The sequence below is a fragment of the Colobus angolensis genome, unplaced genomic scaffold, assembly GCF_000951035.1.
Source record: "Colobus angolensis palliatus isolate OR3802 unplaced genomic scaffold, Cang.pa_1.0 Scaffold536, whole genome shotgun sequence".
Lineage (NCBI taxonomy): Eukaryota > Metazoa > Chordata > Mammalia > Primates > Cercopithecidae > Colobus > Colobus angolensis.
Genome location: NW_012118888.1, coordinates 142,092 through 157,067, shown reverse-complemented (window position 1 = coordinate 157,067; position 14,976 = coordinate 142,092). Strand labels below are relative to the sequence as shown.

The following is a 14,976-nucleotide window of genomic DNA, read 5'->3' as shown; positions in this document are numbered from 1 at the left end:
GCCCTTGCTGTGGTCAGAGTCCACAGCTCTCCACGCCACTAGGCTCTGTGCTGGGGAGGGGTGGGTCAAGGAGGCCACAACCAGCAGGGAGCACGAAGGAGGACAGACAGCCAGGTGACATGCAGGCAGGATTCAGGGGCTGGGGTGGAGGCTAGGAGAGATCCAAGCAGGAAGACTGGGCCCCTTACCTTGTGAAGGCCAGAGACTGGGGAGAGAAGCGGGAGTGTACACTGAAGGTCATCCCTTCATCCCTGGGGTGGCAGGAACTTTGAGCAGAGGCCTCTCAACAGTGTGGTGGGTGGGAGTGCTTGAGGAGAGCTTCCTGGAGGAAGTGACATCCAAGATGAGTCCTGAGCGATCTCTAAGTCCCTTTACTCTCCTCCTTGGCTCCTCCCACTTTTAATTCTGTCCCCAAGGCACCAAGTCCTGTCCATTTTATTTTAGAGATGTTTCCATGCCTATTGCTCTGCCCCTGGCTCAGGCCTCCACTGCCACTCACCCAGTTGTCTGCAGCCGTTTCCTACTATCCCATCCCTGGGTGATGTTTTCAAAGGGCAGAAGTAGTTATGCCAGCTCTCTGCACAAAGCCCTGCAAAGCCCCTCCCACTATGCTCTGCAGCCTGAACTCAGTACCTGGCCCCACCTGCAGGCTCCTCCCTCCCTGGGCCTTTCTCTGTGCAGGCTGGAGGCTGTGCCTGAGATGCCCTTTCCCCTCTTCATTTTTCTGTTCCACCTGAAATGTCCTCTCTTCTGGGTCACCTCCTTCTCCTGAGTTTCTTTTCCAGGCAGCATCTGAGGGGCTTGTTGATTCTGCATGGCAGCATCCATTCTGCATGGATGTAGATACAATCATTATGCTCATTTTACAGATTAAGAAACTGAGACCCTGAATGGTTAAGTAACTTGCTCAAGGTCACATGGTCCAGAGCACGCAGATCCGCCCAGCCTGCCCTACTCCCACCTTCCACCTTCTGCACCATAGCTCATTGTACTAGTCGGGGCAGGGAGCAGGGGGACGGAGAGGGGTGATTGAAAGAGTTGGCATTTGCTGAGTGAACTCATTTGATGAGTATACTCGTAGGCATTGAAGTCAAAATTTCCAGGAGGGAGGTATTTGAAGGTTTGTGATTGACGTTTGAGAGAGTGATCAGGGCTCAAGAGCTTTCCACGTTATATGCAGACAGAATAGAGCTGAAATCGTGAGCGTAAACTAGCTTCACATGGGGCTCATGGCGAGCCAGTGGAAGCTGGGCACTGACCTCAGTATGCAAGTGGCAGCCACCTGGCCAGCCCTCCTGGGGACAGCTGGGTGAGGGCAGTCACTTCTCACCATATTGAGAGTGAGCCTCCTGAGGGCCAGTTGGGAGGTAGTGGGTGTGCAGGCCAGTACAGAGGAGAGGCGGGACCAAGTGGAGATCACTACCTCAAGAGTGGCAGTTGACGCCTTGGGAGGGGAGGAGACAGCCCAGCAGGTGGTGGAGCACGTGAAGGGGAGGAGAAAAAGGCAGAGACCAGGTGTGTGGCCAGGGAGGTAGGCAGGTCGTGTTGACAGGGTCGAGGGAGGAGGGGTGGCGAGAAGGCTGGAGTGGCCCACTGGGTCAGCAGTGCTGAATGGTGGTTTGAAATAATGATGGGACTGTCTCTCCTGGAGTTGACAACATGGGGCTCCCTGATGACCTGAAGGAGAACAGAAGGGGGCTTAAATTAGGAGATTAGGATCAGTCTTACACCATAAAGGGATACAGTCCAGAACTCTGAAGTCAGACTGCCTGGATTCGAATCTCAGCTACTCCTCTTATTACCTGTGAAATTTGGGGCAAATCACATGGGCTTTGTGTGCCTCTGTTTGCTCATCTGAAAGATGGGTATGGGTGATGGGTGATAACAGTGCCCATATCCTGGGGTTGATTTGCAGAGTTAATGCATATAAAGTCATGAGAACAGGCTCAAATGCTCAATCAACAGTAGCTATTGCCAGGCGCAGTGGCTCACGCCTGTAATCCCAGCACAGTAGCTATAAAACCACAATAACAATGACAACAACAACAACAAAAACAAAACCAAAAAACAGTAGCTATTACTAATGAAGTTTTGAGAATTGGCCAATCTGTCAATCAGCAGGGTTGGTTTGTTTGTGGTTTTGTTTTTTAACAAACGTTTCAGGTTCAACCTCCCAAGTAGCTGGGGCCACAGGCACACACCACCACTCCTGATTAACTTTCAAAAATATTTTTGTGGAGATGGAATCTAGCTATGTTTCTCAGGCTGGTCTTGAACTCCTTGGCTCAAGTGATCTTCTTGCCTCGGCCTCTGAAAATGCTGGGTTATAGGTGTGAGCCATTGCACCCAGCCCAGTAGCAGGTTTTAAGCTCCGTGGAGACAGCTGGCATTTGAGGATGAGGTAACAGCCCACACCTGAGTGTGAATGGCTGCTGCATAGTTAACTTCCATTTATTTCCTCCATAGGTCTTCCTCAGGCCACAAAGACAAGGAGGCCCCCTGCTCCAGAGAGCTCCAGAGGGACTTGGCTGGCGAGGAGGCTTTCAGGGGCCCCAACACAGACGCTGCAAGGTAACTCAGTGCAGGAAGCAGACACTTCATTCCCAGAACATGGAGCCCACATACACCCAGCTGAAGGACTTCCATGGCCTCTGGTGCAATGTCAATGGATGCAGCTGGGGCCAGGATGGTCCTGTTCCCGCTGTTCCCCCGGTGCCTGGGGTAGTGCAGGTCTTTAATGAATATCTGTTGAAAGAAAGAATGAACAAATGAATGAGGCCTGGAGTGGGGTAGGCCCCTGCCATGATTTCTCAGAGAGCCAGTTGGAGAGCAGGACCAAACTCCAGGGCAGACTATCCCCAGCTCCTGGCCTGTGCTGGGTTCCTTCCATTCCCCTGAAGATTCCACACTCACTATGCTTTTACTGCAGGACAAAGTAGCCCTGCCAATGGCCAGGGCAAAGCAAGGCCTCCAAGCTGGCAGTCTGGGAGAGTCAGTGACCAAAGTATGTGGGCCCCCATACAGCATGTAGCTGAGACTTTCAGGATGACCTGTGGACTAAGGGAGACACTATGGCAAGGGGTCAGGGGTCCAGGATGGGAAGTTGGAGCCATAGCAGTGGATGATGAGTCCAGATGGGATGACTGTCCCCAGTCGCTCTACAGCCAGCCCACTGACCTGTCTTCCAAGCCAGACCAGTGCCAAATGTGTCTGGTGAGCAGTGGCTGCAGGCTGGGCATTTCCTCAGTGGAAACCTGGTAGCCAGTTACAGCTAAGAACCCACTCACCCGTCTTCTCAGTGTGGATCCCTGGAGCCTCTAGCTGGGACCCTGAGCCCTGGGAATGAGGAAAGGAATCCCTCTAGAGCTTATTACCAGCCCCACGTCTTGCCCCTTGCTCTGTTGGCAATCACCCCCCACAACGAACTGACCTCCTCCTGACTTTCCACCTTGCTCCCAACCAACTCATCAGGTTTGGAAAAAATACAGAAATGCTTCCTGTTAGAGTTAACTTGGGCTTGGCTCAGCTCTGGTCAGAGCAGCACAGAGTAGCAGCTAAAGGCCTGTGCTTCTGGACTTGAGGCCCACTCTCATAGCATCTGGGTTAGATGAGCTCAAAACGCAACCAGAGTCAGCAAATACTCACTTCTCATAACAGGTCAAGTGAACAGTTGAGTGATGGCAACGTGGGATCCGGAGCCACAGGCTCCTGGCCTGAAGGCCTGGCTGCAGTAGACATCGGCTCTGAGAGAGGAAGGTAAGCTGCCCGGGGGAGGCAGGTTCTCTCATGCCCCTGGTGACAGACCAGGGTCAAGCTGCCAGGCTGCTTGGACTGCTGGGGGTGGGGCACTGGTCACTTCCTATGACTCCTGTCTATTGCTTCTCCCACACGCCCACCTTCCACCACATCCTGTGTCCTTGGGCTTTCCACTTCTTGGAATCTTGTTCATTTTTTCTGACCCCTGCCACTGGCCCTCAGGCTCCTCCAGAGTAGGCACTAGGCCCACTCACAGCTGGAGGCCCAGCCCCCACGTTGTGCTGGTCCTGGGCTGGTCAAATGAACGTGTGAGGAATACATAGAGGGACAAACTAATGAGTGAATGACTGAATGATGGGAGAGTCGGCACCTTCTTACTTCTCGGTTAAGCTCTGAGGACCAGCTAGGAGGCCCTTTGCTCCTGCTTTCTCCCTTCTCTCCTTTTCCTGCCCCACCCCTACCCCGGCCAGCTCTGCTCTGAGGTTCAGGGAGAGGAAAAGCAGTAGCCCTGGAGAGACCAGTGTGTCCAGCTGGGCTCTGGCTTCTTGGACCTGGATCAAGTCAGGGGCCACTTTCTCAGGTGATTTGGGGAGTGGCAAGGTCCCACTTGTCCCTAAGTGGTTCCAAACCAAGCCTGAATCATCCTTGGGGCAAAGGCTAGGTATGCAGATGATGGCATAAATACTTTAGCTCCAAATTATGCCAGAGCCCTTCTTCAGAGCAGATAGCTAGGGAAGAGTGGCAAAGCCAGTGTCTGCAAAGAGCTACAACCGCAAGATATCATCTGCCTCCTGCATCCTACTGCAGTCTGGCCAAGGAGGGAATCCTGTAGGGAAGGCCCTGCTGATGCTTTCCTACTTCCCTCAGCACACCCAGGACCCCTTTCCCTCACTAACTTCAATAGTTTGCAATTCATGCCTGGAACCAGAGCCTGGCTTCTAAATCCAGGCCCACAAGTCAACACAGGAAGGGGACAGCAGGTCCTGGCCTCTGAAACCACTGTCTCTGAGCAGGTCCAAGGAGAAGCCACCAGAGACTCTGTTCTTTGAGCTGCCACTAATGGGGAGGACTCCGCTAGAGCCCTGTCCACGCAGCCTGCATCTTTTTGCCATCTGCAGAGGTGTTGGAGGGATCTTTTAAAAAATAAGCTAGATCACATTTCTCCCCTGCTAAAACCTTCTAGTGGCTCTCCATTTTCCTTAGAATGAAGTCCCAACCCTTTCCCATGACCCACTGGGTCCTGCATGGCAGAACCTTTGGCCTTTTATCCAGTCGGGGCTCCCCCATGGTGGTGCAGCTTGACCGGCTCTGCTGACGGCTGTCGCAGAAGAGACTTCTGGTCTACTGTGATTGGGTGGCTCTTGTCTCCTCCCTGTCGCCCCGCCTGCTTATACACCCTCATAACACGAAGGCTGTGCTGTCCTCTGTTTCCTTAAAGTGAAACCAGGCCTCAAAGTTACTTGTAAAGTCATCTGAAGAATCTTCTAGATTTTCACAAATTTTAACCCAGTCTTTTACAGTTGTCTTACCTATATAGTCGTCCCTAGGTATCTGTGGGGGATTGGTTCCAGAACCTTGCTCATATACCAAAATCTATGCATGTTCAAGTCACTGATATAAAATGGTGTAGCATTTGCATGTAACCTATGCACATCCTCCTGTACCCTTTAAAGCATCTCTAGATTATTATAATACCTCATACAATGTAAGTGGTATATAAATAGTTGTTATACTATATTGTTTAGGGAATGATGACAGAAAAAAGCCTGCACATGGTCAGTATGGATGCAACCATCCTATTTTAATTATTTTTTCCAAGTCCCTCCCTTCCCCTCCCTCCCTTCCTCCCTCCGTCCCCTCCTCTCCTGTCTTCCTTTTTTAGACAGGGCCTTGCTCTGTCACCCAGGCTGGAGTGCAGTGGTGTGATCACAGCTCACAGCAGCCTCAACCTCTGGGGCTCAAGGGATCCTCTCACATCAGCCTTCCGGGTAGCTGGGACTACAGGCATGTACCACTGCACCTGGCTAATTTTTATATTTTTGGTAGATATAAGGTTTTACCATGTTGCCCAGGCTGGCCTGGAACTCCTGGGCTCAAGCAGTCCACCCACCTCAGCCCCACAAAGTGCTGGGATTACAGGCATGAGACACTGTACCTGGTCCCAAATATTTTCAATCTGAACTTGGTTGAATCCACAGATGTGGAACCCACAACATAGAGGGCTGACCACACACTTAGTTTGAACATGATTTTCAACAAACTCCTTTATTGTTTTTCCAAAGGAAAGGTTGTTTCTCATGGAAACAACCACTCTCCTTTTCCATTCATTTTCATGGATTTACTTAATCATTGAACTTAGTGATTCTTCCCCATTAGAGGCAGCTCAAATAACTAAGTTACTGCCCCAGGGGCCTTTCCTTGGACCTGCTCAGAGACACTGGTTTCAGAGGCCAGGACCTGCTGTCCCCTTCTTGTGCAAATACAACTGGCATAAAGAAGTTTGGGACCAAACAAGAGCGCCTGTTAGTGAGTGTGCTGCTTAGTGGAGGGCACAGACTTGTATAGGCAGTGATTGTTCAGCATGCCGTGAGCATCAGTCTGCCTGGCTTACAGAGACACAGAGAATGTGACTCAACCCTGTGAAGGTTGGGTAAGACATTCGCCACAAAATCCATATTGAGTGGGTGAATACAGGTGGACTGGGAAGGAGCATTGCTTCTACAAACAGCCACAGGGCCCAGTAGTAACAGGAACACATTAGCACATGTTATGGCCCAGGCATTATTCAAAGTACTTGGCATCTGTGAACTCATTTACTTTTCTCAGAATACTTATGAGACAGACATGATTAGCATCCCTATTTCATTGATGGTAAAATTGAGGCCCAGAAAGAAAGGTCAGGTAACATGCCCAATGTCACACAGCTGGGTGACAGCAAAGCCACGATTTGCAATGCCAGGGGGCAACCACTATGCCACAGAGCCCCAGGTGTCAGGCTGCCTTGAGATATAAACATTGTTCCCCAAACATCCATTTGAGCAGCTTCTTGGTCCTCATCATCTGTCAGGGGTAGGAGCCACTCTCTCGGGAAAGGGTAGACATACAGACACAAAGTCCTGAACCTGGACCAGGTTTGGCCTCCTTTCACAGGCTGTGTGCAGCTGCTAGCTTTGCCTCTTTCCTGGAAGACCAGGATGGGCACAGTGCCAACTCTCAGTCCTGCAAGCCTGGACCAGCAGCCATCAGGTAAGGTTAGGGTCACTGCCCTAGTGCCCTATCCCATTGCCAGACACAGCCTTCGGGGCTCAACCTCAGCTACAGCGCCCCAGGATTCCCCTCGAACTTCTCAGCTCCATGCCACTTTCACATCAGGTGATCACAGCAAGACAGGGAACTCCAGGGGGAGCCCTGACCAGGGGCAGTGGAAGAAGAGGGATGGGTGACATGTTTGCTCACCCAGAGAGCCCAGCACCAACCTACATGGACCCAAGCTGAGGTGGCAGAGAGGAGGGCATCGGAAGGCAGAGCCTGGGAAGAGATCCTGCTAGGAGGTCTCAGAGAACCTCTGCTGTAGGGACTACAGCCAAATTTAGCAAGCAGGAGTCAGGGAGATTCCCAGGGGCAGCCAGCATTAGAGGGCTCAGTTCCCAGGAGCACATGACCAGTGGCTGGGATGGGCAAATGGCTCCTGGGGCACAAAGGTACAATGAGAAGAAGCTGTGCATTCCCATGCTGTAGACGTCTGCCTGGATTCACCCACCAGTCCACCAGTGGGCATGGTCACTTTGCTGTGGGTGTGAGGAGCATCTGGCAAGTGCTAGTAAGGAACAATCTTTCTTGACTCCCACAAACCCTAAGGAGGTGTAGGTCAGGTAAGGATACATCATGCTCAGGGTCAGGTTCCAGCCGCAGCTCAGGGCTGAGGGGAATGGTTGGACATGGGGCAGGGAGCTGGAAGAACACTCGAGAGATAGCAGGTAAATGAGACATGGCTTTACTCAGCAGCAGCTCTCTTACATAGCTTTCTCAAACTAGCTTTCAAATCATTAGCAGCTTACTCTCACACTGTCTGCCCTGTCTTGGCTGCTTAGTCCGATGGCCCGCACGCACAGCTGCGCAGCCAGCTCTCCCTTGCCTTCAGGGCCAGCCGCTTAATTCTTTCTCTCCCTAGGCATGGGCAAACCAAGCTGTGTCCTGGTTCCCCTCTGTCCATCTACAAAGACAGACAGCTCTTGCGCTGTCTCTTTCTCTGGGTTCCCACGCACCCGCCATGTCGAGCCATGATGAGCTGAGCCAAGCCCCAAGAGACATGTTCCCTGTACACAGCGTCAACAGGGCAGTTATACCTTTTACAGACAATAGTGGTTTAGAGCCAAGTATGAACTTACACAAACAGGTTATATAAGAAGTGGAGGTGTGCACTTGTGCATCAGACTCACTTGAGTCATGCAGGCCTGGATATCCCCCTCTGCCTATTCCTTGACCAAAGCACATCCATGTACCTTACAGGATACTAGAACCCAAAACCAGAAGGCGACTTCCCCAGGGAACCCAAATTGGTCAGGGGCAGTGCTTGCTCTTCAACTCAGGTGCTAAGGCCATGTCCAAAGCTGACATGAGGTTGTCACACACAGTGGCATCAGTGCCACACTAATGCCAAGACTGAGACACCAGCCTTTATTGGAAGACACAGTTTCCCCCTTTCTGGTGAGAAGGCAGCCTGGAGGGGGAAGACCTGGGACCCAGCCTTCTTTGGCCTGAGATCTCAGTAGGCCTGTGTTTCCTTCCTCAGCTCCAGTGCCACTTCAGTCTCTGATGTCCCTGCTGATAGGAAGAGCGACAGCACAGCAGCCCAGGAGGATGCAAAGGCAGACCCAAAGAGGTAAGGCATGAGGAGACAGTGCTGAACGAGAGACGTAGCTTGGGCTGTGTGTCCATTGGCCTTTGGCTGGGAAGGTAAGGCCAGCAAGGTTGGTGAGCTGGCCTGAGGCACATAGCAAGGGCAGAAGCCCCAATGGGAACCCTCTGGCTTCTGGGGCCAGGGAGCTTTCTACTAAACTCTGTTGCCTTGGCCAGGAAGTACACCATACTCAGAAAGGGTCTTTCAGTCAGCAACCACTCTGACAGCACCTGCCTTTTGCTGGAGGCTGGAGCACACAGACAAATCGGAAACACCGCTGCCTTCCAGGAGCTCCCAGGTGGGGGGTGGGCAAAGGCTGGTTCAGATTAGAGCAATACATCAGCGCTAGAGGAGGGGAAGGGGGCTTCATGGGAAGGTGGCCTTTGAATGGAATGTTGACAGGTGAGGAGGAGTCTTTCAAGCAGAGGGAACAGGATATGTAAAGGGCCCAAGAAAACCTGGTGTTTCCTGGGCACTGTATGTCGCTGGGTGTGGTCAGCGATGAGTGTCCCTGTCAGGGAGTGCTGGAAGAGGAGGCTCAGTGAACTAGGTAGGGCTTGATTGGCCTCTTGTACTGTGATACTGGAGCCTACTGTGTGCACAGCCCTCTACTCACAGCGTCTCATATGGTTCTCCTCATAGTCTCTCAAAGGTTTATGCCTAATTACAACAAAATTCAAAAGCCTGGAGCCTAGGTCTCTGTGCCTCCTGGGAAGGATAGTGCTCTAACGAAAACAGCCGCAGCTGAGATAGAGTGATGACGGTGAGGAGGGTACGACTTAGGTGGGTGGAAAAGGCAACTCAGGCGAGCTCCTCTAAAGATGAGAAGGAGCCAACTCTAGAAAGAATACGGTGGAGAGAGCCGTAGATAAGGAACCACAAACCAAATAACCCTGAGATGGGAATATGCTTAACATGTTCCAAAGGACAGAGTGGCTGGAGCTTGGCCAGTGAGGAGGGCCATAGATGGAGCAGGGCCTTGGTAAGCCATGATTAAGAGATTGGATCTTATTTCAAGTTTTAAGCCAAAGGGGAGTCTGATGTGATTTAGGTGTTTAAAAGGTGAATGCATGTTTGCATTTTCACACCACATTGCTGTTGCTTTTTTACTTAAACCAAGATGCTGGGGGCTGGGGTGGGCAATGGATATCTAAGGTATGAGGCCTTAATATATTTCTTTTCTCATTCAAATTGCACTGACAATTAACAATCAGAGTGAAAACAATAGCTGACACCAATACTGTGCTGTGCCAGGTGCCTTACAGCCTTGCCAGCAACCCTGTGAGATGGGTAAGGTGGGAAACTGAAGCACAGAAAGATTACGTGCTTTAGCCAAGGCCTTACAAGTGGCAGAGCTGAGTTGCAAGGGAAGAGGCTCTAAGAAAATCCTCAGGAGAAACTACGAAAAATTAGTTTATGAAATCTTGTCTTTGGAGCCTAGTTTCAAGACCCAGAATCAGTAACTTACAGCTGGTTAACATGGTTAACATGCTGTGTGATCTCACCTTAGTTCTCCCCAAACGTGGAAAAGGATAAGGCTTCTTCTTATGCAACCTGACAGAGGAGAAAATTGAGGGACTTGCTCCTGTGATGAACACACCTAGGAACAGAGCCCAGATCCAGCTAACTCTAGAGCCAGGCTCACACTACTTTCCTCTGATGTTTAAATGGTTGCAAAATCAGAGGTTTTTTTTTTTTTTGAGACGGAGTTTCACTCTGTCGCCCCAGCTGGGGTGCAGTGGCGTGATCTCAGCTCACTGCAACCTCTGCCTCCCGGGTTCAAACGATTCTCCTGCCTTAGCCTCCTGAGTAGCTGGGATTACAGGCTCATGCCACCACGCCCAGCTAATTTTTATATTTTTACTAGGGATGGAGTTTCACCATGTTGGCCAGGCTGGTCTCAAACTCCTGACATCAAGCGATCTACCCATCTTGGCCTCCCAAATTGCTGGGATTACGGGCATGAGCCACTGTGCCTGGCCAGTACAGACTTTCTTGATTACAGTGTTTCACAACTCTGGCTGTACTTGAGAATCACCTAGGAAGTACTGAAACACACTGTTGATGAAAAAGGCCATACTCTGTAACATATTTGAAGAAATTCTGAGCCAAATGTTAGGACTATGACCCGTGACACAGCCTCAGGAGATCCTGAGAGCATGTGCCCAGGATGGTTCAGTTACAGCTTGGTTTTATATGTTCTAGGGAGACATAAGACATCAATCAATATATGTGAGGTATACATTAGTTAGGTCCAGAAAGGCCAGACACCTCAAAGCTGGGGGTGTGGTGGGGGTGGGGGTGAGGGTGGGGTTCCAGGTCATAGGTGGATTCAGAGATTTTCTGATTGGCAATTGGTTGAAAGAGTTGTTCTTCTCTAAAGACCTGCAATCAATAGAAAGGAGTGCCTGGGTTAAGATAAGGGGTTGTGGAGACCAAGGTTCTTATATAGATGAAGTCTCGTAAGTGGCCGCCCTTAGAAGCAATAGATGACCAATGTTTCTTATTCAGACCTTTAAAAGGTGCTAGACTCTCAGTTAAACTCTTCAGATCAGAAAAAGCCCTGGAAAGGGAAGGAGATTCTCTACAGAATGTAAATTTCCCCCAGGAGAGACAGCTTTGCAGGGTTATTTCAAAATATGTCAAAAAATATATTTTGGTGTAAAATACTTCAATTTCTTTCATTACCTGCTCTTTGTCATGTGATGCTATACTAGAGTCAGGTTGGAATTTGGCATATTATTGCTTCAAAGAGTCTGTTTTGTCAGTCTGAATATCTCTCTCAATGTTAATACTGGTCAGTTGGGTGTGAATTCCAAATGGAGAATATATTGAGGCATGTCCGACCTTCCCCTTTCTCATCATGACTTGAACTAGTTTTTCACGTTGTGTCCCCTTGGCTGAGAGAAGTGTCCATTCATTCAGCTGGGGAGCTTGGAATTTTATTTTTGGTTTACAACACAACAAAAACTTTCCGAAGTCCCAGGTAGAGATTTGGATTTTATTTTTCTGGGGCGGGTCTCCATCATCTGTGTCTTTTTCAAAGCTCCCCAGTTTATTCTCTTTCCAGGCTAGGTTGAGAACCATTGTTCTCAGGTAGTGGTTCTCAACCAGGGGCATCTCCCAAACCTTCCGGTCTGCTACGATACAATGTCTGGAGCCATTTTTGGTTGTAAAAACTGGGAGTGGGAGATACTACTGGCTTCTTAAATGCAGAGATCTGGGATGCTACTAAATACCCTACAGTGAACAGGATAGCACCCACCCCACATCCCCCAACACACACCATATAATTATGGGGTTCAAAATGGCAATAGTGCTAAGGTTGACAAATCCTGCTCTAGAGCTTTGACGAGCTATTTGGGAAGATAGAAGGGGCGGAAAAGAAAAAGGGACGGAAGAGAACAGCAGCCCTCACCTAACCGGGAGTCTGGGTAGCAGGCGCAGGACTGCGCCTGTGCGAATGCGCACTAGCCACCAGCGTACGCGACGAGTGCGCGCCTGTGCACCTCGGCGAGCACCCGCCCGTAGTGAGTACGCCTGCGCACGCCGCCATTTCTTGAAGCCCCGAACTCGGTCGCAGTGCCCGTCGGGAAAATGCGTCTGTCCGCAAAGTGAAATGGCCGCCCGGGGCGAGCTCGGCCTCGGCGGGGATTCTCCTGAGGCCATGCCCGCGCCGGCCGCCAGAGGTCGCCTGAGGATCGCGAATGGGCCCGAGGCGCTGGCTGCCCCTTCCCCCGCATAAGGTCTGAAGCCGCGGCCAGAGTGGCCTGGGGGTGACCGCGCGTGGACCGTCCCCGGCGGGAGGAAGCGCGGTCCCGCGAGGGACCGAACGGGGCCCCTGCGACTTGAGCTTGTTCCGCGGGAGCCCTGGTGGCCATGGCCTCCGGTACACCGGACATGGGTCGTCAGGGCTGCCCAGGGCGAGGGGATGTGGACCCTCCAACCACGCTGGGCCCTTGGGCTGACCGGGGCTGGTCTGTGGGGCTCAGTGAGGAGGGACTTTGTTCCTAGGAGTTTGATGAGGGAGCGCCTTGGGGGTGGCGTCGTCCTGACATCCTGCAGGGCAGTGAAGCCTTACTTTCCCTAGGTTACAACACAATTTTAACTGTCCCAAACTGTGGGGACTCTGCCCTATTCCACCTTGGGCCGTTCCATCACACTACAGGGAGAGGCGGTATAGTATAGTGGTTGAGAGTCTGAACTCTGGTGCTTTGGGTTCCAATCCAAGCTGTGTCACTTACAAGCTCCGTGACCTTGGGCATGTTACTCATCTCCTCTGTGCCTCAGGTTCTTCAGGTGTAGAATAGTGGTAATCTTACCTCCTACCATATAGGGTTGTTGAAACGGCCAAATCGGTTTGTATATGCAAAGCGTGTAGGACATTTAAACCTGCAAGCTAAGTGAAGCAGCACCAGAGGAATATCTCCTGCTCTTAGAGGTGTTCAGGGACACTCGGAAGGCTGACTTTACCAGCTTTATTGGCTTGATTTCATTTGACATGACACGATATCTCATCTCCTTCCTACTAAACTTTTGTCATCAAATTTTACATCTAGAACATGCTGTTTCCTTCATTATGTTGCAAGCATGGGCTTCTCAAGTTTATATTTTTTCTTCATGAGGATCAGGTGAAGTTTAGGCCCCACATTTCCTCACCACTGGCAACCGTTGTCGGCCAGTGGAGGAGTCTAGTGGAGGTAGTACAAGAGTAGAAGTGTCAGCTGGGTGCAGTGCCTCACGCCAACCTGTAATCCTATACTTTGAGAGGCCGAGGCGGGAAGACCACTTGAGTTCCGGGAATTGAGACCAGCGTGGGCAACGTAGTGAGATCTCATCGCTACAAATATTTTTTTATATGTGTGTGTGTGTGTGTGTATATATGATATCTATCTATATATGTATATCATATATGATATCTATATATGTATATCATATATATGATAGATATCTTATATATGTATATCATATACATATGTTTTTGAAACAGTGTTTCTCTTCTGTCACCCCAGACTGGAGTGCAATGGGGTGATCTCGGCTTACTGCAACCTCTGCCTCCTGTGCTCAAGTGATTCTCCTGCCTTAACCTCCCAAGTAGCTGGTACTACAGGCACATACCACTGCACCTGGCTTATTTTTGTATTTTTTTGTAGAGATGGGTTTTTGCCATGTTGCCTAGGCTGGTCTCAAACTCCTAACCTCAACTGATCCACCCACTTCTGCCTCCCAAAGTACTGAGATTACAGGCGTGAACCACTACGCCAGGACTACAATTTTTTTTTGTTTTTTTAAAGAATGGAAGTGTGTAGAGTATGGTTGTGTCAGGAATTGACAATGGCTGTACTAGGCTACTGGATCTTTGGTCCAATTACATTCAGAAGGAAAGGCTTCAGAGAAACCAATCCCAAATCCAAAGTCCCATTGGTCACCATCCCCTGTGTTACCTTGCCTATCTCTAACCACTTGACTTCCAGGCAGTTCATGAGGGACTCAGACAGGATAGCTGGGAAGTAATTCCCCTGGATGCTACATTGTCCAGCAGAGCTTCCTGTGAGTGTTTGCCTAAGATTTCCTTTTTATGACCCACATAGGTCATACCTACTAAAATCATAGTGGCCCTGCCACAGGCCTAGGAACAAAGAAGCCTTGTTCATCCATTTGTCGCTGTGTCACAGTAGAGCCCAAGTTTCTCTTTGTGGAGAATTCTGGCTCTATCCACAAACTTGGTGAGGGCAACCTCTACTAGTGTATTTCTGCAGAGGACATGGGACAGGATGGGACTCTGATTGAATCCATAGTAAAGCTAAGTCAGGGCTACCACAGTAGGGATACAAGCTCTTCAGGCCTTGTATGTTTGTCTTTGACTCAAGCAAGCATGTCACTGACAGATTGAGTGGGTGCGTCAGGGCACCCTGCTGGCAACCCTGGCTGGGACTAGTGTTACCTGTGCAGACCACTTTTGGATCTGCATAGCGGGCCCTAAGGGTGGAAGCAGGACAGAGAAGCACAGGCCCAGTGGGATGGTTTCCCACAGTTACTGTGTAGCGTCATACTCACTTGCCTGCAGTTCTGCCTGGTGCAGCTGGAGGTGGCAATTCGCTTGTTGTCCCTGCTGGAGAATTTTAGTCCCCCCCCACCTCCACCTGAGGCTGAAGAATCATATTGCTTTCAGGGCATACTTTCCAAAAAGTGTGGCCTCCGTTGGCCTTGTTATTCCAGCTTGAAGGCAGAAAGCCTGCCTAGACAAAGTTAACTCCTATATACAAAGAGTCCCAGGGTAGTTTGTGGTGTGTTCTTGTCTTGGGGTAGCCCCCACTAGC

At 50.5% G+C, this 14,976-nt stretch overlaps 1 protein-coding gene across 7 annotated transcripts in view; it reads left to right on the top strand.

Annotated features, from left to right (window-relative positions):
- The window catches only part of ZNF185 (zinc finger protein 185 (LIM domain)), a 76,090-nt gene that overhangs the window by 34,188 nt on the left and 26,926 nt on the right, over nucleotides 1-14,976 (top strand). For 4 of the 7 annotated variants that reach the window (XM_011961115.1, XM_011961114.1, XM_011961113.1 and 1 more), the window contains 3 exons: nucleotides 2,467-2,571; nucleotides 3,658-3,756; nucleotides 8,549-8,638. In XM_011961115.1, coding sequence (XP_011816505.1) covers nucleotides 2,467-2,571; nucleotides 3,658-3,756; nucleotides 8,549-8,638 — 294 coding nt within the window. Of the gene's footprint in view, nucleotides 1-2,466; nucleotides 2,572-3,657; nucleotides 3,757-6,906; nucleotides 7,003-8,548; nucleotides 8,639-14,976 lie in introns of all 7 variants that reach the window. The other 3 variants (XM_011961109.1, XM_011961111.1, XM_011961108.1) reach the window with 1 other exon arrangement.